At 57.3% G+C, this 25833-nt stretch overlaps 1 protein-coding gene across 1 annotated transcript; it reads left to right on the forward strand.

Annotated features, from left to right (window-relative positions):
* Positions 1 to 25334, forward strand: LOC116789481. Its single transcript, XM_032693382.1, has 3 exons — positions 1 to 8909; positions 22988 to 22995; positions 25324 to 25334. The coding sequence occupies exon 1, from the start codon at positions 519 to 521 to the stop codon at positions 1680 to 1682; it is 1164 nt and encodes a 387-aa protein (XP_032549273.1). The 5' UTR covers positions 1 to 518; the 3' UTR covers positions 1683 to 8909; positions 22988 to 22995; positions 25324 to 25334.
* The last annotated feature ends 499 nt before the right edge of the window (positions 25335 to 25833 follow it).

Consider the following 25833-nt stretch of genomic DNA (forward strand, 5'->3'; position numbering starts at 1 on the left):
GCCAAGGCTGTTTGCAGCTTTGATGTTAAACACCCAGAGATGAAATGCGTGGCCTGGGGCTGGGTCCCTTGCAGCCAGTCGCTGGCCAGCCTCTGGCTGCGGAGCTGTGCCAGCGCTGGGGCCGATAATTGGATGCATGTTTCTTCCAATGAGTTTGTATCATTTTTATGTAAATTTGACATTTTCCTGATGTTCTGTAATGTGCACAAAGCAAGTGCCGTTCCTGCCGTCGGCAAAGCCTATTTCCTTCCTGTCTGAAGTGCTGTGTTGATTTAAGGGCCTGCTAATACGCGCAGCCGGGCCCCCCCCCCCGTGCACACGCACGTGCTCACATGTGGCTCACCGTCTCTGATCTCTCTCCATCAGCCTCATGTGCAGCTCCCAGGCACCAAACCCTATGTCCAGCCTAGGACTGGGGCCATCCTGCACTGGGACAGCATGGAGCTGGGCTCCCCAGGACAGCAAAGCACCTTCTTTATCCATCTCATGTGCCACCAAATCCCCAGTAGGACCACTGGATGTCACTTGACTGTTTGGCTTATCCTGATGGAGGTGAAGAGGTCCCTGCATGCCTGGCATGCAGCCCCTCAGGGCTCTTTCATCTCCTAGAAGAAGCTCTGGGAGGAGATCAGAGCCCAGGAGCCAGAGGGGGAAGAAAGGAGAGGGCAACCAAGGGGCACCTTTCTGGCAGCCTGGAAAGGTGCTGCCGATTAACTGGTTTAAGAGGATTGTGCAGAGGGAGCTGTGAACATTGCTGCTTGGGAGTTGCCAGAGGGGCTGGGGTGGATCTGGCCAGGCATCCCGCAGCACTCTTGGGTGGGGCTCTGCATATCCTGGTCACAGACCGCCTGCCCACGGGCAGCAACTATGGCTCTGGGAGGCCCTTCCTGGGGTTGAGGGCACCCCCACTCCCACATCCCCTGGCTTCCCGTGCTATACAATTTTCCTGGGCTCTGTCTGTGGCACAGGCAAGCGAGTTTCAAAGGCAGCGCTGCTATTTAAAGCCCTTATTGTTCGCGTCCTTGACACCGACAGCTACATCCTGCTGTCGTTCGATGAGAGCGCATCCTGGCCCGGCCAGCCAGAGGAAGGCAGCTAATGAAGAGCAAGTGCAAAGACGCCTCTTCTTTGTCCTGTTCACAAAGCAGCTTCCCAAACAGTCCCCCTCCGCCCTTCACCGGACGGCTATTTATAGCTCCCCTTCCCTAGGGCACGCCGGGGGTCTCCTCCAGACAGTGATGCCCTGGGATCCCTTCAGTGGGCAGTTCTCTGACCCCTCAGCCCCGAGAGCTGACCACAAATATGTCCCATCCTTGCATGCTCCCCTTCCAGGGACAGCCACAAGGACAGCTGGGTCAGCCAGGGCCAGGGAGAGAGTGGGCTTCCCATGGGGCCAGCTCCCTACCCAGCCCTGGCAGCCAGTGTCCCTGGGGGAGCTTCTCCATCTGGGCAGCATAGCTGCCTCTCTCCTCTTCCTCCCTGTAGGCGAGTGCACATATGCCGCTGCTGCTCCCCTGCCTGCCTTAGGTGCAGGGCTGCACAGCTGTGGGACACAACAGAGGCCTGAGTGCCCCATCCAAACCCTCCATGCCCAGGGCAGCCTGCCTCCTGGGCTCCTGATCACCGTGGGCATCTGCTGCACCCCCGTGCCAGGTGCTGCTCTCTCCAGCAAGAGGCTTTGACAGGAAATTAAAGATTAATGTTCCCTGCGGCACCTGTGCCGGCGGCGCCCACGGTGCCGAGGACGTGCCCAGCATGGCAACCTGGGTGGGGGGGCTGGGGCACGGGTGCCCAGGGCATTTGACCAGAGAACAGGGGGACTGTGCAGGAGGCAGAGGTGGGACTGAGGAAGGAAAAGATGTGTCCTCTGTGCACTGAGACACTGTCACTGGCATCCAGAGCCAGGCAGGGAAATGCCACTCTGTAGGTAGGGCAGCACCAGATTTGAGGAGCGTTGCAGGTCTCGAGATTCTGCACAGAGCCCTCAGCCCCTTCCCCACCTCCTTCAAGGTGAGGAGCCACCAGCCCCTCGATGGGACACCCCATAGCAGGCCAGAGGATCCAGCACTTGGCTAACTGGCCACCTGGCACAGCGAGCTGAGCCATGCAGCTGAGCAGGCAGCATGATGCCAGGAGCATTTCCTCCCTCCCACTGGGAGGGGATTAAGCTCAGCCGAGCTCTGGCTGGCAGCGGCCGTGCCCACACAGCTGCATTTGTGGCTGCAGCTGCCAACTCAGATCCCAGTGCAGTCGGGTACTGCACTCTGCTGCATCCACTGCCCACTCTCATGGTACTCCCACCCACTCCCAGGGCACAGCTCTGTGCCAGAACACTTTGAGCTCTGTACCAACTCCCACAGGCACATGCTGAGGCTCACAAGGGTGGTGGGACCTGTTCCCCCACTGCCTGTCCTGGACACACACCTACTGTGACCATGGGTCTCTCCCCGCCAACACCGGGCACCTTGGTGTGCAGGGCTATGGTTTTGTGAAATACAGCCCCTATAAATCCCGTCGTGTGTGTGCCATAATTCTCAATATATTTTCAAATATAGTTCAATTATTTTTCCCATATATCATGGAGAAATTGCATTGGCGAGTGGCGGCGCTAAGCAGGGAGCGCGTGGCAGGGCGGCGTTAATAGGATTGTGCATGGTATTATGCATGAGGTCGTTCAGGACACAGTGGGGAACCTCCCGTGCTCTGGAGAGACGAGAAAGAATAAATCAGGCTATTAGCCCAGCACCTTGCTCAGGTCTGCAGGGGATTAATCTCTGCAGTATTTAGGGATCCCAGCTGGGCTGTCTCCCTGGGCTGCTCCCAGGAGCTCTGTCCCACTCCCTGCCCACATCTGCCCAAAGCACTGGGGAGCAGAGGCAGTGCTGAACATGCTAGAATCACCAAAGTGGGTGTGACACCAGGGAGCAGGTTTTCCATGACTGCATGCAGGACAGTCCCCAGGCCAGTGTAGAGGCTGGGTGTCCTGGCACCTTCTCTGGAAAAACTTCATCCTTGCCTTGAGCTTGCAGCCCTTGCTCCAGCCCTGTGTGAGGCCCTAGCAGCTTTGTGCCCCATGTCATGCTGCAGGTGGGCAGCATGGGGTACCCTTGCTCTATCTCACCATGAGACAGTAGCTCAGCCAGCAGTACCTGGGGAGCAGCCACAGCCTTCAGGACAACCATGTATAATCAGCCAGGACAGTCACATTTCCTTCAGTTTCCCATGAATATTTATGCAATTTGTGCAGAGCTGCCTGAGCCGGTCTGCCGAACCAGAGGGGATATGTCAGTCTGGCCCTCCACCTTCCCCCGGGTCCCGTGGGAGCCCCCTGGGGCTGGTCCCTCTTGGCTGTGCCACTGCACACACCTCCATGACACAGCTGCAAGCAGTGAGATGGGAAGTGAGGGTCCTGGGAACAGCGACTGTGGGGATGGGTGTAAGGGGTGGCAAAGTGTTCAGGGTAGGGTTAGACACTGCTAGGCTGGGTTTGCAGTGGGAACATCTGCACCAGCCACAAACCCTGTGAACAGCACTGAAAGCAGGTCCTGGACACTGAGCTCAGGGACTGCTTTCCTGCTGCCTGTCCACCTGGGAGAGCCAATCAGCCACAGCACCACCTCGGCTGCTGCCAGCTGAGAGGAAGCCCAGCATGGAAGTAGCAGGAGAACTTGGCTGTATCTCTACGGGGTGCCTGTATGTGGGGGCAACTGGAATTACTACAGAGGCCAGACATCCAGGGCTGCCTCCGCACCAGGAGCAGGCAGGATGTTCCCTCCTCATGCACAGGGCTTGGCCTGCTCGGAGCAATTAAGAGGCTCCTGGTGCTTGGCAGATGCCACCCTGGCTGGGTCCTGGGGGGCTGCCTGGCCCTGCAGTTGGTGCCCCATAGCAGACAGGGAGGTGAAGGACCTGCAGGGCCAGGGCATGGGTGTTCCCTGGCAGAGGCAGAGCTGGCAGTGCCAGAGCAAGCAGCAAGTGCAGGTGAGGTTTACAGTAAAGGGAAAAACAAATTATTAATCATGAGAGCAGCCCCAGCCGGGCTGTCAGGGCCGCATGGGCTCATGAATATTCAGCATCGGGCTGAGCACTAAATCTCATTTAAATGTCAGGGACCATTAGGCAGACAGGGAGGGGGCTGGGATGGCAGCTCCCCACTCTGTGCCAAACCCTGCACCAGGCGAATGGGCTGGGACGGGGGTGCTGGCACCCCACTGCCACCACTTGGCAGGGGCCACACTAGTGCTCTGGGCATCCCTAGCCCAGCACCTGAGTGTTCCTTGGAAGAGCCTGAGATCCCGATACCTCTGCTAACCCTGAATGTCTTCTGATTGCTGATGGGGGCTGACAACGCACACTAAGCACCCTACAGATGCAGACACCACCAGCCACATGTCCTGCCTGCCCCCTGGCAGAGGAACAAACCCTACTGGATCATCAACCCAGTCATGCTTAGCCGGGGAGGTCACAGTCTCCTGGCCCCTGGCATCCCGGCCAATCCTCCTTACTCCTCAAGGCACACACAGGAGCAGCTTCATGTCCTTCCCTGGACACAGAGCTGGTGGATGCCAGAAGGGTGTCAGAAGGCTGTCCAGAGGGATATCCAGGAGGACTGAGGCCATGCCAGGTAGTAGTGGGCAGAACACTCAGGGGTCTGCACACTTGGCATCCTCCCTTGGAGCCCATTTCTTGGCAGTGCCTGGGCACCATCCCTTTCCATGCCAAGCACCCCTCCTCTCAAGCCACCTGCCTGCACCCAGCCATCCATACTCAGGGTCGTTGGTGGCTCCCAGTGGTGCCTACAGCGGTGGCAATGACAGCAGGCAATAGCAGGTAGCAGCAAGGAGCAAGCACGCCTGGGCACTGCCTCCTGGTGCTGGCACTCACACTCTCTTCAGCTCAGCAGGGGCCTGGCAATTACACGGATATGTTTAAGCTCTTAATCCTACTGAAGATTTTTCCAAGGTCGGGATATGAGGCAGGTCCCCATGCACTGCCAGGCTGCTATGCATCCCTGCTGCCATCTGCCGGGATAGGCCAACTCAGGGGACATTGGCACCCTGGCACACAGCGGCTCTTCCCATGCCTGGGCCACCAGCATCCTTCCATCCATGGCATGGCCACAGCCTTGAGCCTGCTTGCATCTCCTGCCAGCTGGAGGCAGGTGTGGGCAACCCTCCTTGCAGGTTCTCCAGCACATCCTGCTTCCAGCTGACGTTGGTGTCAGCCCCTGGTACCTCCCCTGGCTCTCCCACCTCCCAACTCCATCAGCTCCCTGATGTTGCCCCATGCTGCTCCATGGGAAGTGTGATGGGTGGCCTGGCCAGCAGGGCACAGGAGACATCTTGGACTTGTCATGGATGTCGCTGGGGATCCAGAGCTGCTGCATGCCCACCCGGGGGGATACTGAAGATCAGAGCTGCAGAAGAGTGCCTTGGCCTGGAATTGAGGAACCAAAGACATGGCTCACGAACTCAAAAACGTCTACAGTTTCTGGTACAGGCAGGTGATAATCTAAGAGCAGAAAATGGCTCTAAGATGGTGCAAAGCAGCCTGGGAGCAGGTCTGAAGACCACTGAAGTGCAGAATCTTTTAACTGCAGCAGCTCATCCTCTGGGCTATGCTGGGGTGTTCTCCAAACACCTCCAGATGAGCAGGGATGCTTTATGGGGCCATTGCCCTGGCCCAAGGTGGGTAGTCTGATGATTAAAAGTAGGGAAGGTGGCCAAGAGAGGAAATTGGCACTTGGGCTGGGCGGTGGCATCTGGAATTCCCCCTCCTGCTCTCTGCATTGCTCATTGGAAATCAGCACCCACTCCCCAGCATGGCCTCGGTCCTCCACTGTCCGCTGTTGACAGCTGACAGAACCCTGCAGGACCTGGCATTTCCTCCCTGGGAAGATGTGTAAATGCTGCAATCCATCACTGTCCTGTCTCCTGCAGCAGGCCAGCTGGCTGGGGGACGGGGCTCTAGGTGGGGCATAGTGTCTGTCATTACCAGCTGGAGACAGTGGAACTCCTTGGGGCCAGTCCCAGGGGACAGTTAGAGGATGATGCACACTACACCTTCGGGTGCTGCTTGTGACCCTGCTGCACCATTTGGATCCATAACTGATATCAGGCTCACCTTGCTGGGCAGGGACAGAACCCAGAGCAGCACCGTGCCTGATCTTCACCCTCAGAATCCCTACATCCTGCAATCCTCTCAGAAAGATGCTTCTCCAGCTCGGTACATACTCCCTCCTGCTGCAGGATGTTCTGGTGACCAGCGCAGGGGTTTCCTGCTTTCCCCTCATTCAGCCACCCAGCAGTGCAGCCATCCCACACACCAGCACACAGAAACACCAACCTGTGCACCCCAGTGCAATACCCCACTGTACCCTCCTCCTCTTGCACCCCACAAGCCCCGTGGCACTGCCTGCACCCCACACCCCTGCATCTCCTGCTGCTACTGGTTGGAAAGGTAAAAAAAAATATTAACGATTATTAGGAAGAGCTAAAGCGGAATTGCAAATGTTATTTCTCTGGTAGATGGATGATAGCGAGGTGGATGATAGATAGCTGGATGGATGGATCTCTTTCCCTCCGAGCTGTAACCCCCTTCCAATCGCTCCCTCTGGAGCGCTGCTGTCACCTTGTCTCTGCTCAGAAGGGCTTTTACTGGCTCACTGGGGGATGCACGAGAACAGGTTATTAATACATGGAGAGGGGGATGGAATCCATTTGACTTGAAAATAGCTGAGAAACTGAACTGCACTTTTAAAATCTGCTTTTAATCAGAAGGAAAAGAAGAGAAGTTTGAACAATTAGGGAGTAATGAAGAGCTTTGGAAAAAAAAAGCTCTCTGAAGATTAGCTAAGATTTTTACAGCACTTGGAGAATTTAAAGAGCTATGCTGGTATCGAGCAAAACGATACAAATATTCCTTGTGAAAATCACAAGTGATGGGATTGATGGTGAGTGCCAGAGCCTGGACGTCCACAGGCAGGCAAAGTGCCGGCTTGCTGTAAGCAGTGATGCTGTGCTACCTGCATGCCAGGGCAGGCAAGCGGCTGGCAGTAGCTGGGCTCACCCTTGCCCCTGCCCATGAAAGGTAATGGGAGCTTGGCCAGGAGGGAACCTCAGCTTGGCCACGGATAAAGAGTTGTGGTGGAGTCTCAGGTGGAAGCACAGCCACTATGGCAAGGCTGAATCCATCCCTTTTACTCCAAGCCCTTGTCAAGCGGAGCAGGGGTGATCCCCTATGGATTTGGGTTTTGTGGGGCCAAGGATGCCCAGGAGATGTTCAGGGGCAGGGACCATTGATGGCACATCCCTAGAGGAGAGCTCATGGAAAAGCTTCGCTCAGTGCTCCCTGAGGCTCAAGCACACGATGGGCAGCTGTGATGCTGGCGTCCCCTGCCCTGAGCCAAGCCCTGGTCCCTACTGTGTAGGGAAGCCCACTAGTCAGGCCGTCTGTCCCAGGCGTGCTGGCAGCTGCTCCCTCCCAGTACCTGCCAAGGGCCCGTCACTGGGAGGTGAGCGTGGGGGCTGCACAGCCGTGCACAGCAGCAGCTGGGTAATTTTCATGCTAAGTGAAAAGTAAAGTGCACAGACTCTTTATTAGAGCAAGCACGATGCGGGGAACAATGAAGGCAGTGATGATCGTTAACTTTCTAATCGGAGGAGAAAAGTCCTCAATGCAATTTTTATGGTAATAACATCGACACTAAAGATAATTGCTCCCCGCGTCGCGCTTAGCGCCAGGAAACTGTTTGGGAAAAAAACATTAATTTGCAGGAACTGAGCCAAAGTTTCCTTAAGGCAGCTGTTCCCTGTGCCACCCTGTCCCCAGTTCATGCCAGTACTTCCCGTTGGCCAGCCCGTTGCCCTTCCACCTCCACCCATGCTGACACCCCTCATCCCTTATGCCAGCCAGGCTGGATTTTCACCATATTGGTGCTGGCTGGTGGCACAGGGCTCTCCCGGTATTGCTCCCTGGGGCTCAGCTCAGCAATGCTGGAGGCTGTGCAGCCCACCACTGTGGTGGTGGAAGAAGGCCAGGAACATTTTGGGTGACATGATGGAGCAGCACTTATGCTGCAGTGAAGGGGACAGGCAGGGCTGCCCCATGTGCCGGGACCACCGTGAGCAGGGCGGAATGGGAACTCATGCTCCCTGGGGAATAATAAGCACAGGAGAAATTACAGCCAGGTGACATTTTAACGAGCTGGCGTCCTGTGTGGCATTAATATTCCAGGGGCTGCAATTCCCTCGTGGGCGTTTGAGAGATGAAAAAAAATCCCAGCCCAGTAAAATCAAATAAATAAATCTCTGCCTAAGCGTGGCGTCTCCCCCGCCCCCGGCACAGAGCGGGTGGCACGCGGTGTGATTTCCCCTGTGATCCCCTGCTGCCGAGCAAGCAATCGTCTCATCTTTGAGCGTAGCGGCAGGATGATTTATCCTGGCTCCCGGCGCCCCAGCTGGGGTGAGAGCGTAGGGCCGGGGATGATGCATTGGGCAGGAGCAGAGGTGGCAGCAGGGGGAAGGCGGGAGAGCAGGGCGCGCACACAGGCCACCACTCAATTCTAAATTAATTTTAATATTTGACAAATCAAATCTACTTAGGTGAGCCATGGGCCATGCGAGTGAGATTTATGAGGGTTCGGGGCTGTTGGCTGCGTGTGTAGCCCTTGTTCGCCGCTGCCTAACGGGGTTCTGGCACTCACAGCATCACTAACTCCCCCCTCCCCAGGAGCAGGGATACAGACAGTGAAGTGGCATGACAGTGGCAAGAAAAATGTCCTAGACTCTAAGATCTGGCTTATTAGGCTGGCAGGAGTGACAGATCTTTTGCCTGCCCCAGCTCTGAGCCCTCCAGCAGAGCTGGAAGTCAGGACACAGTCCTGGCTACAGCTGGACATGGTACCTAATGTCTCTGGGAACTCTATCTGAGCTGGGGCAGAGCAGTCCGTTCCAGCATGCTGGGAATGGTGCTGGAGCAGTTTCCCAGCTTGGGGGCAATTACAGACCTGTGGAGAGAAGACCCACGCTGGGAGCTGGCGGTGGTGCGCAGGGTGCGTAGAGCCATTCCCCTGCAGGGCCATTTCAGTCCCAGCTCCACCATCAGCCGGCAGATTCATGGGCCCTGGGAGGTGACAGGAAACCTGATAGGTTTTAAGACAGCAACATGCCCTGAATCCGCAAGGTGCCTGAACAGACGAAGCAGGGAATCCAAAATGTTTACAGCCTCAAGGGACTGCGGAGCAGGGAAGGCAGGCTGGGCTGCCTAGGATGAGTTTGCCATGCTGGGGACAGACTGCTGACATCCCTAACGTGCCATTGGCGATCCCTGCCTAAGCACAGGCATCTCCCCAGCAGCTCTGCAGGACTGGTAGGAGAGACTCAGGGAAGTTCAGTGCTCCCGTGACAAACCTGCTTCTATAGCAAAGCCTCAGCATGAGGGGTCCCCAGACTGCAGAGGTCTCTTGCAGTGGTGCCAGAAAGGGGTCTTCAATGCTTTCTACCTCAGTGACCCTCACTCCTGCCTGGTGGTGAGGACGAGCCTGTACTTGCTTCTTTTTGCTGACTCCTTTACTTGGCACAATCAAATGGCTGTGCCCATGTGCTCAGGCAGGGAGACCAGGGCTGTCCTCAGCCAGCCTCTGCCTGCAGATGCAGCACTGGGCTCTGTGCTGGAGACCAGCCCCATGTCTGGCTGCAGCCTCAAGCTGGAGCATCTCAAGGGACCTACAGCATATCCCTGTATTGAGGGACATACAGTGGTACACGGTCCATGGCAGGGCAGGCAGTCTTTCTAGCTCATCCAGCAGCACAAAGGCAACTGGTACACAAAGCTCAGGCCAGCCTAGAACCCATGGTGGCTCCATTTCCTGCTCTACCTGTGTCTCCCTCGAGTCTCACTCTGACAACAGCAGAGACCTCCACCTGCCCCAGGTGTGCCAGAGAACAGCCAAGGGCCAGGAGAGAGGTGTGAGATACAGGAGAGACAGCCTGTATGCAGGGATGACATACACACCTACACCCTGCAAGTCTTACAGTATAAAACAGACACCACAAAGGCCTCAGAGGAACTTAATAAATCTCTACAAGTTGCCTGATCCAGCAGTGACCATCTTTGAGGTGATGGATGTAAGGAGAAGGCAGTTTCCAGCCCCTGCCTGCCCCTATGCTTGTCCAGGCTCCTGGCTGGGCGCCAGAGACAGCTGCTGCATCCCAGCATGTCCCTGCAGAGCGGGATGCAGCAGGATGGATGGAGGACCATGCCTCCACAGCTGTGAGCTTGCAGTGAGCTTCATCTCCATAATGGCACATGGTTCCTGATGGCCCTCTCCAGCCCAGCTCCAGCCCCACAGGTGTCCCATCCACAGCAGAGGCAAACAGTGCCAGCCCTACTGATGAACAGTTTGTGGGAAGGTGGGCACTGTACTGTGACTCCAGTTCTCAGCAGAAGCGTATGCTCCCATAAACTATCTGCATTTGGATGCAGAGATTTCTAGGATCTGAGAACACTGTACTGCTGATAATTAAACATCTGCTCTGCATTTGTCTATCTTCCTGCTGTGATGTCGCTCCAGCCCTCACTTTCCTCTCCCTGTCCTCCTGCAAGCACTCTGGACCGGGATGGCGTTCCCTGCTCAGTGCTCTGCTCCAGCCCTGACGTACAGCGTTCCAGGCCATGGATACTGGGAGAGAGAGGGCAGCTCTGGGCACCCCTAGGAACAAACAGGAGCTTCACTGCCAGCATCTGCAGCCTTTGTGGAGCTGCGAAGCTGACAGCCTTCCCTGTGGCTTGCACCAGCCCAAACAGTTTCTCTGAGCCCCACCGAGCATCACCAGCCAGTGCTTGTCCATGCACAGTCCCCTGGACTGAGTAGACAGCTGCCACCACCATCCTGCAACCAGGAGAGCATCAAAACAACCTCCAAATTGATCTCTGAGAGTCTCCTGTGAGCCCCAGTCATGTCCTGCTAGGAGCAAGCGTCTGCTCTAGTTACTGTCTCCTAGGCGAGCACCGAGGGCTTCAGGCTGTCAGAGGAGGAGCAGACCCAAACATGACATCTCCATGGAGCCCTGGGTATGGCAGGTAGGACCACAGCACCACTGAGCAGATGGCACCAGAGCCTGGATCGATGGGACCCAGCTGGGCCTCATGGGGGCTCTAACAGCTCATACAGGGCAGTGGGGTGAGCTGGGGAAAGGACTGAGTCCCTTCCCCAGCTGCAGTTCCCTGGCTCCAGCTGTGCCCATGCCTCTGCCCTAGCACCCCCAGGGCTCAGCTAAGGTAGCTACTCACTGCCTGCACCGCTGGCCCTGAGGGGCCACATCCTGCCTGCACTGCACTCCCTGCCTAGCCACTGGTGGCAAGCTGGGGCACTTGCAGTGCCGTGCCAGATGGGCACTGCCAGCAGCCATGCCCCCACCACTGCCCTGGGGCCCACAGCTCAATGGGGAGCCAGCATCCATGGGGACAGCACCCTGCTCAGGGTAGGGTTCCAGGAGCTGATGTGGGTGCAAGGATGGGGGAGGCTTTCTGGGGTGCACTGCAGAGCCCCTTCTGCAGCACCCCAAAACTTTCCAGCCACCTGTCCCCCTTCACCAGGGCTGCCCTTCAAGCCATCCCTTGTCCCCTGCCTGCTCCCTGCCCTCACCTCCCGGCCCCCACACTGTTTGTCACACCTGTCACCATGGCAAGGGAGAGATTAGCCATAGACCCGCCACTCCTGCCCCAAGCCACTGATTCATATTCATGAGACTTCAAAGCATCTCTCTGGCTTTCCTGCACCAAACCTAATCCTCTGCTGCAGCACCATGCCAGCAGCCCTCTTTCACAGCACAGGGGCCCTGCAGCTGACAGCCCCACAGCCCTCCTGCCCTGGCTGGCTGTGGCCGTGCAGCCACGCTCCCACTGCCCCTGCTCTGCCATGGCAAGCCTGGCCCGCAGGCCTGGGGAGATGCTCTGCACCATGGAGATGCTGCCATGGGAGCCACAAAAATCAGGGGTCAGCATCACAGAGGTGGCGGTTTGTGTGTCCTCACCTGCACCTGTCCATCCCTTCACCCCTCAGGGCTGTGCATGCTGCACCCCATCTGGACTACCAACCCAGCAGCATCCCTGCATGGATCACAGCAATACCAACAGCTTTTTGTAGGGGATGATTGGTGCAGCTGCCCCACAGCCCCCCACATCCCTGCCACAGTGAGCAACCAGCAGGCAGCAGACAGGGGCTATTGAGGGGCAGCTGAGTGTGCAGAGCATGGTCTTGCTGGGCAGTCTGCCTGCTCCCACCAGGGACAAATCCTGCAGCACAGTATGGGCAGAGAAGTGGCAGGGAGTATGCTGGAGGCATTTGGAGGTGCAGGCAGGACCAAAGCGAGTACCTGCTCCCAGCCTGCCCCTGCAGAGTTGTGGGGCAGAAGATGGAAGGACAAGGCACCCAGGGGTGCCCTCTCATCACTCTGATGCAGTGTGCATGCAGGCAGGGCTGTGGAACCCCAAAAGCACTAGCGCTAACCAGGCCACCTCCAGGTATAGCTCATCTGTTCCACAGCAAGATCACATCGGGGTCAAACACAGCCAGCCCTGCACAGAGAGCCGGCATCATCATGCCACCCGCAGGTGCTGGCAGCCCTGTACCGGTGCTGGTGCCGGGAAGGTGCTGGCTCGGCACACAGGTCCTGGCTGTGGGCAGGCAGCGGGCGGCGGGTCCCCCATGGAGCCGTCTCCTCCAGATGGCGAAGGCCATTAGAGCCGCTCTTATGCGCATGGAGCCATAAAGTTTATGGGCCTCATCATTTAGCTGTAATGGAAATAGTTAAATCTGTCTCTGTTTAAGCAAACTCTGCCCTCGTGGGAGTGCTTGGGCAGGCAGAGGCCTCCGGCAGCCAGGGGGTGCCTGCGCTCACAATCCGTCACCTGAGCAGCTGGGGCACCCAGCCCTGGCACTCCCACTTGGCACCTAAGACATCCCCCTCATGTCAGGATGGGGACAGGCAGTGACACCAGGATGGGGGTTCTCCCTGTACTGCCAGCCCTGGATCTTAAGTTTCCCCTCAGTGCAGATAATGCTAGAACCACATTTGGGATGGCCAGGCAGGCTTTGGGACTACACAGATTCCCTGACAGCAGGAGCCGAGAGGCAATGTGCAGGCAGGTGGGCAGAGAGGGCAGGGAACTGTGGGCAGGATGATGCCTGTCTGCTTCAGACAGGGCACCCACAGCTGCATAGGGGTGAGATGGATTCAGCTGATGCAGACCTGCCCTGCAGTGTTGGGGGCTTTGGCCCAACAGCCTCTGGGCAGAACCCAGCCTGGAGCCTGCTGGACCCCATTGCATGGGGCAGAAGAGCATGTGGTACATTGAAAGCCACGTTTCATCCCTCACCAGACACCTAGAGAGCTGGGCAGGTTGGCCCCAGCTTTTGAAGGGTGGAGGGTAACATTAACACTGCACTGTGCCTCACTGCACCCCTCAGCCCTGGCCTGGGGATGTGACACTGGATCCCCAACTGGGAAGCTGCCAGTGTGTTTATGGAGGGTTGCTTTCTCCCTGTCCTCACGTGGGGTGGATAAGGGTGCTGACCCCAAAGCAGTAGGACAGGTTGACACCACCTGCCCCATGCAACCTTCCCCTCACCCCGAATCTCACCTGGGATGAGGTGAGACCCAGGGCTGTCTCCACTGCTGGAGCTGGTCTCCCCACCCATGCTTAGCCATGGTGGTGGTGGGAGCTACCCCCTCTCTAGCATGCAAAGCTTGATTAATTACAGAGTAAGTTATTAATATTCACAGCTAATTAAAGAACCTTATAATGAATAATGGAAATCACTCTCCAAATTATGGGACAAGGATAGAGGAGGGGGGAAAAAGCCCTGCAGAGAGAGGGGGCTACGGAGGGTCAAGGCTCTGGGTCAGTGGCATGAGGGGCAGTGGAGGTACCCTCCTTGTGGCATGCCTGAGTCTGGCAGTGTCCTGGTCAGGTATGCAGTGATGGGCAGAAGCTGGGGCAGTGGGCATTGGAACAGGCTGGGGATCCAGCCACACTGGAGCAGGGTCCAGGCAGCCTCAGGGGCACCAGGCACTCCTGCCTGTGGGTCTCTAACCTGCCACCCCATCATGCAGGGGACCCATTCATGCTGGCCCAGTCTTACACACAACCCCATGAAACAAGGACTGTCCTAGCCTGGTGCCACACTGCCCTCGAGCCAGGTGGCCCCAGCAGCCTCCCTGAGTGAAGCTGGGAGGGGGCTGCCTGTTCCCTGGGGAGCAGGTGGGAAGGGAGGGCACCGGCACTTTGCCTGAGCTCCTGTTATACAAATGAAAGGTTTTTAGTGGGAAAGACTCGGGGAGAGTAATACATCTCCCATATTGATCGCAGGCCAGGGACCAAGGCAGGGCTTAAACAGTAATTGATTTCTAGCCGCCGAGATGTGTTGGGGAGCATTGATTTAACAGCACTGCAGACACACTGCTACTAATCTGATTAAAGTATTTAGCAGAAATGTTATTCTTTTAAAAAAAAACATAGGGAGGTGACGGTGTTGCCTGGGGCCGAGGCAGACCTGTGGAGCAGGGGCAGCCTAGCACCCTGCCAGTGTGAGCCTGGGGTCAGCTTTGTGCGTGTACCCTGGAGAGGATGCCACTGCCTTGGGACACATCTCCAGCCAGTTGTGCTTGCAACCATTCCTGATGGAGCTGCCAAGGACACATGTGAGCCCGGCAGGACACAGGCAAGGCAGAGCCAAGGATGTGTGCCGTGAGTGTGGGCAACACGTGGGTGAGCGCCCAGCCAGCCACCCTGCCAGTGCTGGGGACAGAGCAGGTGTGGGAAGAGGTGGAGACAGCCTACAGAGGTGGCCCTGGCTGGGAGCACACTTGGCTAGCAGAGCACCCATGTGGGCTACACCAGATGCAGGAACAGCCAGGGAGGTGCAGGTGCCAAGGTCTGGCAGTGCCTGGGCATGGAGGAGATTCTGAGCCAGGTGACTGCATGCACTTGGCCCTCTGGACATGGAGCATCCCCTTGTGCCCTGCCACAGGCGGTCTGGCCACTGCCAGGAGCTATTGCATGCTGTCCCCTGCTGTCCCCATTCTGTCCCACTGCTGACAGCAGGGTGGAATGCTGGGCTACTGGGGATGCGACTCACCCACACCATTCCTGTCCCCTGTGGAAAGGCACCAGCTGAGCAAGTAGAGGGGCTCCTGCCACTCCCCATCACACTCATCAGCCCAGTTAATTAACAGGCAATGTCAAACAAATAAATTATTCCTGCTTCCTATTGATTCTAATTTACTGGCCCCTAGAGAGCCCAGGATCGTTTATCCCACCTGTCACCCCCATGTAGCAGCTGCACTAACACCTGCCCTGCTCCCTTCACCTCTCCTGCTCCTCCATCTTTGGGGCAAAGCTAGGCACAGCTGTGAGGCCACACTGCCCTACACCACTGCCTGTCATCCCCTGGAATGCAGCTGCAGCCTGGTCTGTTTCTTATTCTGGGAATGGCAGATGCCCTAGTGCCAACAGCACAGGGACGGAAACTGTCTGCCCATCGTTGTGGCACTCCTACCTGCCTAGGGTTCAGCTTCCTCCAGGGATTCCTTGGACCCTACCAGCTCCTTCTTCTCCCTAGCACCACCAGAAAGGGTGTGGGTGCCAGTTCTGGATTCCTAAGCATTCAGTCCCCCAGCTCAGGCCATGCCCACAAGGACAGCAGCCAGATTTCTCCGTTGTCCCAGAGAGAGGCCACTGCTGCCCACGCATAAGCTTTGATGCCTGCCTCCTCTGCGGGAGGCTGATCAAAGCCTGAGCCCCTCCCAGCTCCCACCCCTAAGGATGCTGGATCAATAAATCAATCCAATCTCAGCTGCTGACTGCACAGTAGGTTTGGTTGGGAGATCCCGAAGAGAAGCAGGGTCCTGGCTGCTTTGGGATCTCAGCTCATGGCTGATGCCACATTGGGCTAGTGATGCACCAACCACAACAATCCAGGCTCTCAGGCAGGATGGTAGCAGCTGCCAGCTCTTGGCAAGCAGGACTGTCTCCTGCTTGAGTCTGGGCAGCACCCGGTGACAAGTCCTTGTCCGCACCTGGCCAGAGTTCCGCTGCCCAGAGTGACCCTGCACAGGGCTGGGCTTTGTCTGACGGGAGCCCTTGGGCTCGCATTCAGTGGTGCAAGTGGCAACATGTGTACCCTCCTCTGGGCACAGGGTCATTGGTAGGCTCAGGTGAGGGATGCTTAGGCAGCAGCCTGCCAGCATAGAGCCAGCAGTGAGCTGGATGCAGCCAGAGCAGTCCTGGCCTTGCCTCGGTTTCCATAAGCAACAAGCCATGGTGTACAGGGACAGCTGGAGGATGGCCAGGGTCATGGAATAGGGTTGTGGGTGCAGCCTGCCTGCCTAGCTGCTGCTCCAGGCAGCTGCTCTGGTGCTTTCCAGAACTGGATGAGCTGGATTTCCTTGGATTGGATGGATTAAATTGATCCCGGCCAGACGCCAGTAGCAGGCTGCTTGCCACGTGCCTGTAGCCCGAGCCTGCTTGAAGAATTTGCTGCTTGAATGTGGGTCACCCAGCATCTAGCTTGGGAAGGGACACAGAGCACTGGAGTCACTCTTGAGGACCCCGCCACGTCCCTGGTGCTGCCTGTCCTTCCCCAAACCCTTGGATATCTCCCTGCAGCACTTCTCTTGCAGACAGCGGAGCAGCAACAGCCCTGCTGTTGTGCCAAGCAGTGGGTGAGGAAGTGTGGTGGATGCTGCTGCCGAGCTCTGCTGCCAAGATGGCCAGGGCCAAGGGGGCAGGCAGGTGACTCACTTGCTCTAGGTGATTCATTCCAGGTGTCTGTCGGGACCAGCCAGAGAGCCAGGGTGGCTTCAGCCATGTCAGGATGTCTTGCCCAGAATCAGCCCATCACCATGGCCTGCAGCCCTTGTCTGAATCCACATGCCTGCTCCCATGAAGGCAGTCCACATGGATGTACCCGGCTATACCAGTGCCCAGGAGCCCTGAGCCTGCCCACCACTGATCCACCACCTACTCTGTGAGAGCCGTGGAGTGCCTGGTAGAGAGGAAAGCTGCAGCTCCCATCTGGATTGGTGCGGTCCCATGCAGTGGGGCACACGTAGGAGGAGAGACTGGCAGCACCGCAGCCAGGAGATAAGCTCCCTGCTCATCCTCATCGCGTGTGACGGGAGGGAGATTTATGGCTCCAAGCTGTGATTTGTGTGAGGCTCCAGCACACTGTATTGATCACCCCTGGTTGCTCCTTCTGCTCCCTCACCTACCAGCCTCTGCCTGTTAACTCTTCCAGACCTGGGAACCCCTGGGGCCAGGCACCCTTGGGTGCTGCAGCAACTGGGGTAACAGAGCACCCCAGGTCCAGGGCGGCTGGGATGCTGAGGCCCCTCTCTTGGGAGAATAGCAGGGATTTTCCTGGCTGGGGCTCAGAGCAGAGCAGGCAGGGGGAGTTTGGCTGGGTTGGCAGCATGGAGGACCCCTTAGCAAGGAGAGGGGCCAAGGGAGTGATGGAGGAGCCAAGGGGACAGGGTTGGTAGTTTGTGATAAGAGAACAGTGCAGAGGGGATGGGGCATGGTGCCAGGGATTAGTGCTGAGCGTAGAGGGATGGCAGGTGGTGACAAAGGAATAGTACCCAGGGGACAGTGTGCAATGGCCACGGGCAGTGCCAAGGGCACACGGACAGCAGTGTGCACCAAGCAGTCCTGGGGCCAGCTGGGGGGCTGGTGCCAAGGGGATGGGAATGGGGGCAGCCAAGGGGGAACAGGGATGGGGCTGCGGGTGGCTCTGCAGCAGCAGCAGGAAACGATGTGTGAAATGAAGAGTTCCTGCCCAGTGCCCAGAGGGAGCGTGCAGCATACTGAGCAGGGCCAGGGCCAGGGAGGGGGCTGCAGGGGGGGTGTGCACAGCTGAGGGGTTCCCCAGCACTGTGTGGGGACCCTGACTGGGGGGGCTGCTCTGCAGCACGGGGCTGTGTCCCTCCTATAGGGCAAGCGGGAAGGGGAGCTCTTGGCATGGGAGTGGTGTGTGACTGCTGTAGGGCTGGAGGCTGTGTGGGGCACAGCCCTGCTAGATTGAGCCCTCGTTACCCCCCCTCTGCAACGCCCCAGCATCGTGTACCCGCCACCCCCTCCCTGCTCACTGATTTCCCGCTGCTCCACGGAAGATAATTAAATCTGCTATTTCGGCAGGTTCCGCATCCCCTGCCAGGCGGATCTGCAATCAGACTCGAGAGGGCCGGGGGCCCCCCACCTGCGTCCCTCCACTCTCATTGCCCCCACACCGAGGCACCTTGTCTGGCCCTGCTGCCTCTGCCTGCCTTAGCTCCCAGTCTGCACCCTTGGGGACAATCCTGGGTGCTCGCGGGAGGCTAACACACTCCTCTCCTGTGTCTGTCACTTCTCTCCAGCTCCAAGGTTGCAGCCCCATGCCAGCTCCTCTGGAGAGGTCAGTCCTGTCCCCAAAGCCAGCCTGGCTGCAGAAGGACCCGTCCAGTGGTGGCACAGACCCTGAGCGCAGGCAGAAGCAGCTCCCTGATGGCTGCCCCATGTCCCCAGCTTCCCATCCATCCCCAGTTATGATGTTATCATCTTCCTGCAGCACCCAGGGAAGCTTTAAATAATTCACGGAGGTGAACTGGAGCACAGATGCTCCCACAGGCAGCTGGGTGTGAGCAGGCAGGCAGTGGCTGGGTGGCAGAGATAGCGGTGCTGTCCCCGCCGACTGCCCAGGGCATGCTGGCACCTGCCAGCCAGGAAGGAAGGGCTTGGGCTGTTCACAGAGGAGAAGCATTGAGAGGATTGTGCTGAGACAGTTCCACAGAGTCAGGAGGTGAGCAGGGTGCCCAGCAAGCCCCACACTGTGCTGACCCCCATGCCCAGCCCCACGCCATGGCTGGCTTTCCCCCCAGCTCCCCTCTGCCCCTAATCCACTGTGCAGGATCCCAGACTGATTCTTGAGAAAGCCTGTGAAGCTGCAGCTCTGGCTGTAATTTTGATTAATAATTAAAGGGGGTAAAACTATTAATAGAACATTAAACCATCTGCTCTTATCTGAGGCACAAAGTTGGGAGTGAAGGTGAGGGTACCTGGATGACCTGCACAGCCACCTCCTGGTCCAGTCAAAAACCCCAACACTACCTGTGCTGTCGCAGTAGGGAGAGTGGCAATAGTTGCTGTAACTAATTGCCAGCTGTGCCAGGAGAGGGGAGGGCAGCATCCATCAGGGAGTGGAGTTATTGATGGACTCCAAGGTTGCTATTACCTGCCAGCCCTGCTATTACACACACCATCACTCAGTGCATGTCTGCGGCCGTCACACCAGCCCCTCAGCAGTGCCTCATACTGTGCTGGCCAGGAAAACCACTGGAAACAGGTATAATTACACAGATGGTGCCCACCAGGGGTGTTTTGTCTGTTTTGTCTGTTACCTGTGCTGCTGGCTACACATTGCACTGATGCTGTTTCCTCTAAGTCTTGTGCCCCCAGCCCCACAATGAGTCATCACTGTGCAAACCCCATGGCACATCCCCGTTCCACCCCAGTGCCTTCTCCACCTTCTGTAGCCTGGATGGCCTCATGCAGCTTGGCTGAGCCATGGGAAGGAGGCAGCTGCTGCCATGCTGGAGTGGGCAGCTGGCCTTCCCCACTTGCAGGTGATACCCTCAGGAGCTGATGCACTGTGACACTGAGAGCCCATCACAGCCTGATTCGTTTTGGGTGGATTAGTTCCTGATCCCCCACTGCCCAGACCCAGGGAGGGAAGCTCCAGGAAGCAAGGAAGTGAATTTCAGGGAGATTAACCCTGGTCCCCAGCAGCATGGAAAATGGAGGTACATCAGCTTATCTGAATGGAAAGAACAGCCGCCCTGTGGGGGAGCAGATAAAAATAGGCTGACATTTATCTGCCAGCCCCAAGCAAGGCGAGTGGAGGGCACCATGACCAGGCTGCGTCCACTGAGGAACAGGTGGCAGACACTTGCCACCTGCTGTCCTGCTCAGGCTGCAGAGACAGCATGTGACATGCAGTGATGTGGCTGTGACAGCAGGGCAGTGTTGTGGGGCAGCACCAGGGTTGGGGAGTCCCGCCAAGGCAGGGCACACACAGGCACGGATTCTGGGGCAGGGGGAGAGCCAGGTGTGTGTGCCAGGGCTAGAGGGTGTTTAGGCCTGCCTGTGCATGGAGATGGGCACCAAGGTGGCTGGCAGCGAGCTATGCAACTATGGCAGGGGAAGGGGATCTGAGCTTAGGATTGGGCTCGTGGCTGAGCTTGGAGCCTGCTGGGGTACTCATTGCTCCTAGAGGGATGGTAGTGAGGAGAACAGCCAGGGCTGATCCCAGTAAAGATGCTCAGGGTGATGCTCGACAAAGTTAAGGAAACCCTTTACGTAGGCATCCTTCTCTGCAAACAGCAGAAAGGAGCCTCTTCACCTGTCTGAAGATCTGCAGTCTGGGCTGCCAAAAAGGCACTCTCTGCCCTGCTCAGAAGCCAGAGGAGCAATTGTTCCCACCTCTCCACCTGCCTGCAGCAGCCCTGTCTTCCCATGCACCACAAACCAGAACTGAGCATCCTTCTACAATGGCATTAACATTTCCCAGCACTGATGGCAGCATTTCCTTGGGATAATGTCTCTTCACAGCCATCTCTGAGCAGCAGAGGCCAGCCTCCTCACAGCCACAGAGGTCAGGATGCCTCCTCCAGTATCGTCAGCTTGGCATCCCACCACTCCGCAGGCGTTGACTTTGCTGTGTGACCAGCAGCTCAGGGTGCCTGCCCAAGCCAAGGCACAGCAGCACCCAGCCCAGGTCCAGTGAGCCCAGCCCTCAGCACCCAGAAGGTGGTGCATGGCTGCAAGTGGGAAGAGTTAACTGCTGCAAGAGCAGAGCCTCCCCTTCCTCCCCCTGTCTTGTGTTTTACAGGCCGAAGCTATTACCAGGAAATGTTCCCATCAGCACCATTGATCCCCTTGTTTACAGCCCAGTAATCCTCAGCTGTTGACTCAGGAGCAAAGAGGAAAGGAGGAAGGAGATGGCTCCCTCTTGGGCGCTGCATCTGCTCTGCCTACACCCTGCTCAACACCTGCCTAATGCACTGGGGTGACACACACAAACCCTGACACAGCTGGCTGGGCACTGAAGTCTCTGCAGCCAGTGGGAAGACTATGGAGGGTGGCACAGTGGCAGGATCCTGTCTGTGAGAGCAGCCATGGCCCTGAGTGAGCTGACTCATGCAGTGGCTGCTGGTCCCCCCTCACCAGCATCACCCTCCTGGCACATGGCTGTGCCCCCCACCAGCTGCCCAACACCTGGTCACAGGGTATAGTGTGGCAGCCCTGCTTTGTTCTCATTAGGGCAATGAGCGGAGACATCACGCTAAATTAGAGACCCTCCAGACTCACAGTTCTGCATCTGCCAAGCTGAGCAGCTGCCAGCTGGGAGAGCCCAGTGCAGTAGCAGTGGGCACCCACGCACTGCCCGGGGAGGCTGCAGTCCCCAGACTGCCCAACAGCCAACGGCATGTCAGGGCTGGCGTGCCAGCTCTTGGTGTGAGGCACTGGCCCCTGCCCCTGTGTGTCAACTCTTCCCACCCCAGGATGGCTTGGAGCCCTGTGTCAGGGCCGTGGCTCTCCCTCTCCCTGGACCAAGCTGCGATCCTGATAGCTTGTACCAAGCATCTGTGTCAAGAGTGATTGTGCGCCATCCATTACTGGGACTTTCATGAACTTTTTACTTCTTGTGGTTCTGATAACACCAGGATTCAGCCACTTCCTTGTGCCAGTGTCCCAGGCACCTACCCTAGCTGGGGGGCAGGATTGTGCCTTTCTCTGCTCACTTATGCTACTGCCTGGATTCAACGCATCTCCTGGCTCCTGCTCTGTTAGGAGGGGATATGCTTTGCTCCCTTTCAAAACCCTGCAGGCCCAGATTTACCTTCCCTCCCTCTGCAAGCCCTCAAGAGCCTGGCTTTCCCCCAGAGCCCATGGAAGGGGTAAGGAGCCAGGCTTCCCAGGCATGCTGGAGCAAGGCTGTGGGTCACAGCCTGCCTTTGTTAGGGCTGACTTAGGCTGGACAAATCCCAAGGCTGAGCTCCCCAGCCCACCCTTTCTCTGTGCCTCTCAGCCTGGCTTCACTGCACAAGCACTGCCAGAGCACCCCCAACCCAACCCAGTGCACCTCTGCCCCGCATGGGGCTTTGCTCCAGCTCCAACACACCCAAGGCCTTATAGTCTGCGAAAACTGGTGCCTGGCATCTTTCCCCTTCCCTGATCTCTGGTCACTGGGGGCTAGGATTCCCTTGTCAGCACCCCCAGGCTGTGGGTGCTGTCCCAGGGGCCATGCCCATGTTCTCCGTCCCCTGGGATGTCCCACCACTGGGCACTCACTGTCTGGAAGTCGCTGCTGTTGCAGTCCTCGTTGCCGAATGTGCAGCGGACAAGCATCTCTCCCAGGTCCATCTGGTGGCCTGCACGCTCATAAAACTCCTCCAGGTGGAAGGGACGGTTCTTCTCCTCCTCACTCATACCCAGTGTCCCCAGCAGAGCCTCCAGCCTGCTCCTCTCAGCGCTTTCTGGCACCAGGGGCCGGCCAGCACCATCTAGAAGACCCAACATCTCCCCTGCCCAGTGCAGATCGTGGCTGGAGAGCTGTGAGAAGCGGGCAGGGTTGAGGTTGCAGAGCGTGATGGCAGGGAAGATCTTGTTGTATTCTGTCTCCTCCTCCAGCTGGGTACTGTGGGGGTACTGGAAGTACAAGCCCACACATTTGGCATAGGCGTGGATGAGGAGGGCCAGTGAGCCCAGGAAGGCCAGCAGCCACAGCAGGTTGCGGGCAGTATAGCGCCGGTGCCGGAAGATGTGCTGGATGCCGTGGAGGGTGGAACGGCCGGCAAACTCTTCCAGGCTGCATGGGCGCTGCTGTGGGGCCGGGACATCACGTGCTGGGTGCCTGTCAGGGCAGTCCCCTGCAGGAAGGTCTGCAGAGGACCAGGAGTCACCCCAGGGGTGTGGGGGAGGCCTCTGGGCTTCCTGCAGCCACATGCTGCCGCCCGGCTCTTCCTCTCCCCACTGAGCCCAGAGTGCCAAAAGGAGATTAGAGGAATGGATGGCCGTCACTGCAAAGGGCGGGCTGGGCTTGCGGCAGGTGATGTGCAGCAGTGCTGAGGCGGGACTGATGCAGTGTGGTGCCACTCGCACCCTGCCCCGAGCGGGAAGCTCACTGAGTGCTGAGATCACAGATGTACTTAGCGATCACCACATCCTGCAGGAACTGGAGCCAGAGGCTGAAACATCCTGGAAAGCTCAGGGCACTCTCACCGCATGTCCCCCGGGGTTGCGTGCAATTAGTTGGAGTCTTGCTCACTTCCACCACCTCTGTGCACTTAGCGTGGGTTCATGAGGGAGGGGGAGACAGGCAAATCGGTAAATTCTTCACATCCCACTGCCAGGATATGTAGGAGCCACCTGAGCAGGGCCGTGGGCTCAGGAGAGGTGCATGGGCAGGCATGTGTTGGGGGACAACAGCTCTTTGTCCATGGGGACATGGGGGAACCCCAAGCCCTGAACCAGCCTTGCATCCAGGCTGGCCAAGGAGCCGAGATGCTGAGTGTCACTATTGCCACAGCTCCTGGACCCTTGGACTCAAGCACCTCTTCGAGGCTCCCCAAAAGCTGCCAGAGGCCAGGCTCCCATGAGCACAGAGCAAGGGGTGGCAGAGCACATGGGGACAGTGACACAGACCTCGGGGGAGTGCTGGGTACTGGTATCACCTGCATGCCACCACAGGGATGTTACCAGGCTCTCCAATGTGGCACTACCTTGAGACAAGGAGATCTGATGCAATGGAAGGGCTGGCACTGCTCAGCGTCCCTTGCCCTCACAGTGTGCAGGAAGACACAAATTTTTTTATGAGGCCAGCACTGAAGCTGAAGGAAACGCTTGCGAGCACTGAGAAGCACTCATGGGTCCAAAAGCTTGTCTCCCTTTCTGAACTACCTCGGTTTGTCTAGTAAAAGATAATGCCTTTCCCTATTGGGCTCGCCACACGTGCACTTGCCTGGCAGATCCTACAGCACTGTTTCGCTGGCAGTGGCAGAGTGGCAGAGAGTAGAGGTACAGACCAGAGCCATGTCTGTGAGGCCAGAGAGAATAGATTGGGATCAGGGAGGGCACTCGAGCTAGGATAGGGGTCTGCACTCTGCTCCCCAGGAACGTCCCAAGAGGGAAAATGTGGAAATCAGAGGATGCCTGGGCACAGGGAGGAGGTGGTGCCCAGGCCCTGTGGGCCTGGAAGGGGAAGAGAGGGCTGGGCTCTCTCCTGCAGATGTTTGGACCTGTCTGGGTGCCCACAGGGCTTTGGAGTGAAGCGAAAGGCACTGCAAGGCTCTGGCGGTGTCTGTAGCCACAGGCTGGCAACACTGGCCCTGCCCAGCTGCTGTGCTCCCCTGGCCTGTGCTCCCCAGCACAGCTTTAAATCCATTAGCTTTGCATAATTAGATTTTTCTCAATTACCAGATTATGATAATTAACAGCTCATTTGTAGGAGGCAGTGCCTAATCCCAGCATCATGCTTGGCTCAATGCCAGCCTGGCTGTTGAGGCTGCTGGTGCTGGGTCAGTGGGCAGTAAAGCAAACATCGGCATGGAGGAGCCTCAGGGATGCTCCCAGGACCCCCCAAAAGCTCTCCACTACTGCTGACCAAGACTTCCCCTGCACTGCCCAGCCAACATAGCCTGCCCTGAGGGGTCAGTCCCCAAAAACAAGGGGGAGAAGAGCCCTCAGGCAGGGACAGTATCCTCTAGCGAAGGGAGTCAACAGGGTTTTAGAAATGGCTCAGGCACCCACCTGGCTTCAAAAGTGTAGAAAACATCCTGAGATGCCTCCTCCTGCCAGCAGCCACCAAGGGAAACCACGGGAAGGGTTAGCACTGTGGGCTGGGCTGGCATGGCTGCAGTCATTAAGAGTGTCTTTAATGAACTTTCCTAGTCAATAATGTTGTGAGGAAGGACAGGAGAACACGAAGGCAGCTGCTGGTAAGGTACCAATCTTCATCATGAGAAGGCAGGGCAGTTCAGGCAATTACTGCCCATCAACAGAACTTCATTCCTAGCAACATAATAGAGCAAATATTAAGAGAAAAATGCTTCTGAGGACCTCGAGGGCAGGGGAACAGGCAGTAATAAAGATGTGCTTGGAGCTCACATGGAATAAATCTGCCCGATCTGACTTGATTGCCTTTTTTGGGTAAAATTGCTAAATAAATTGATGGTGAGGAGACAAGAGGTGTGATATATCAGCCTTTTATTAAAGCATTTGATATAGTATCTCAGGGAATTAATTCCAGTTGGTGGGAACAGCCATACCCTGTCTGGGCTGGGTGCAGCTAAGGAGACGAGGGAGATGGGGCAGCCTTGGACACAAGTGGAACACATGGTGGCATCCTGTGTCACCACTGACAGAGTAGCTGCTCTTCTTCCATCCAGGTGAATGTGCCACAGCTCCTGCTCCATGACCTGTCTCCCAGGGCAGCTGTGACAGGAGCACCAGTGTTGCATCTGGATTATCTGGATGCACCACCCTGAGACAGTACCCATGGTAAGACTTGTGCCTCAAACTGCACCTGTTTGGGGCCACCACCTCTACGTGCCCAGGGCCATTCTGCAGCTTCAGGACTTTTCTGCTCTTGCCATGGGCTCTGCTTGCAGAACTCTGGCTGGGAAGTGGCATCAAGCGTGGGCAGTGGTCATGCCCAGCTAGGCACAACTGGATAGGATGCCTCAAGCCGTTCCCATGACTCTACTTTGCACAGCATTTCTGCTCTTCTGCCATGAG

Source organism: Chiroxiphia lanceolata, chromosome 7 (assembly GCF_009829145.1).
Source record: "Chiroxiphia lanceolata isolate bChiLan1 chromosome 7, bChiLan1.pri, whole genome shotgun sequence".
Classification (NCBI taxonomy): Eukaryota; Metazoa; Chordata; class Aves; order Passeriformes; family Pipridae; genus Chiroxiphia; species Chiroxiphia lanceolata.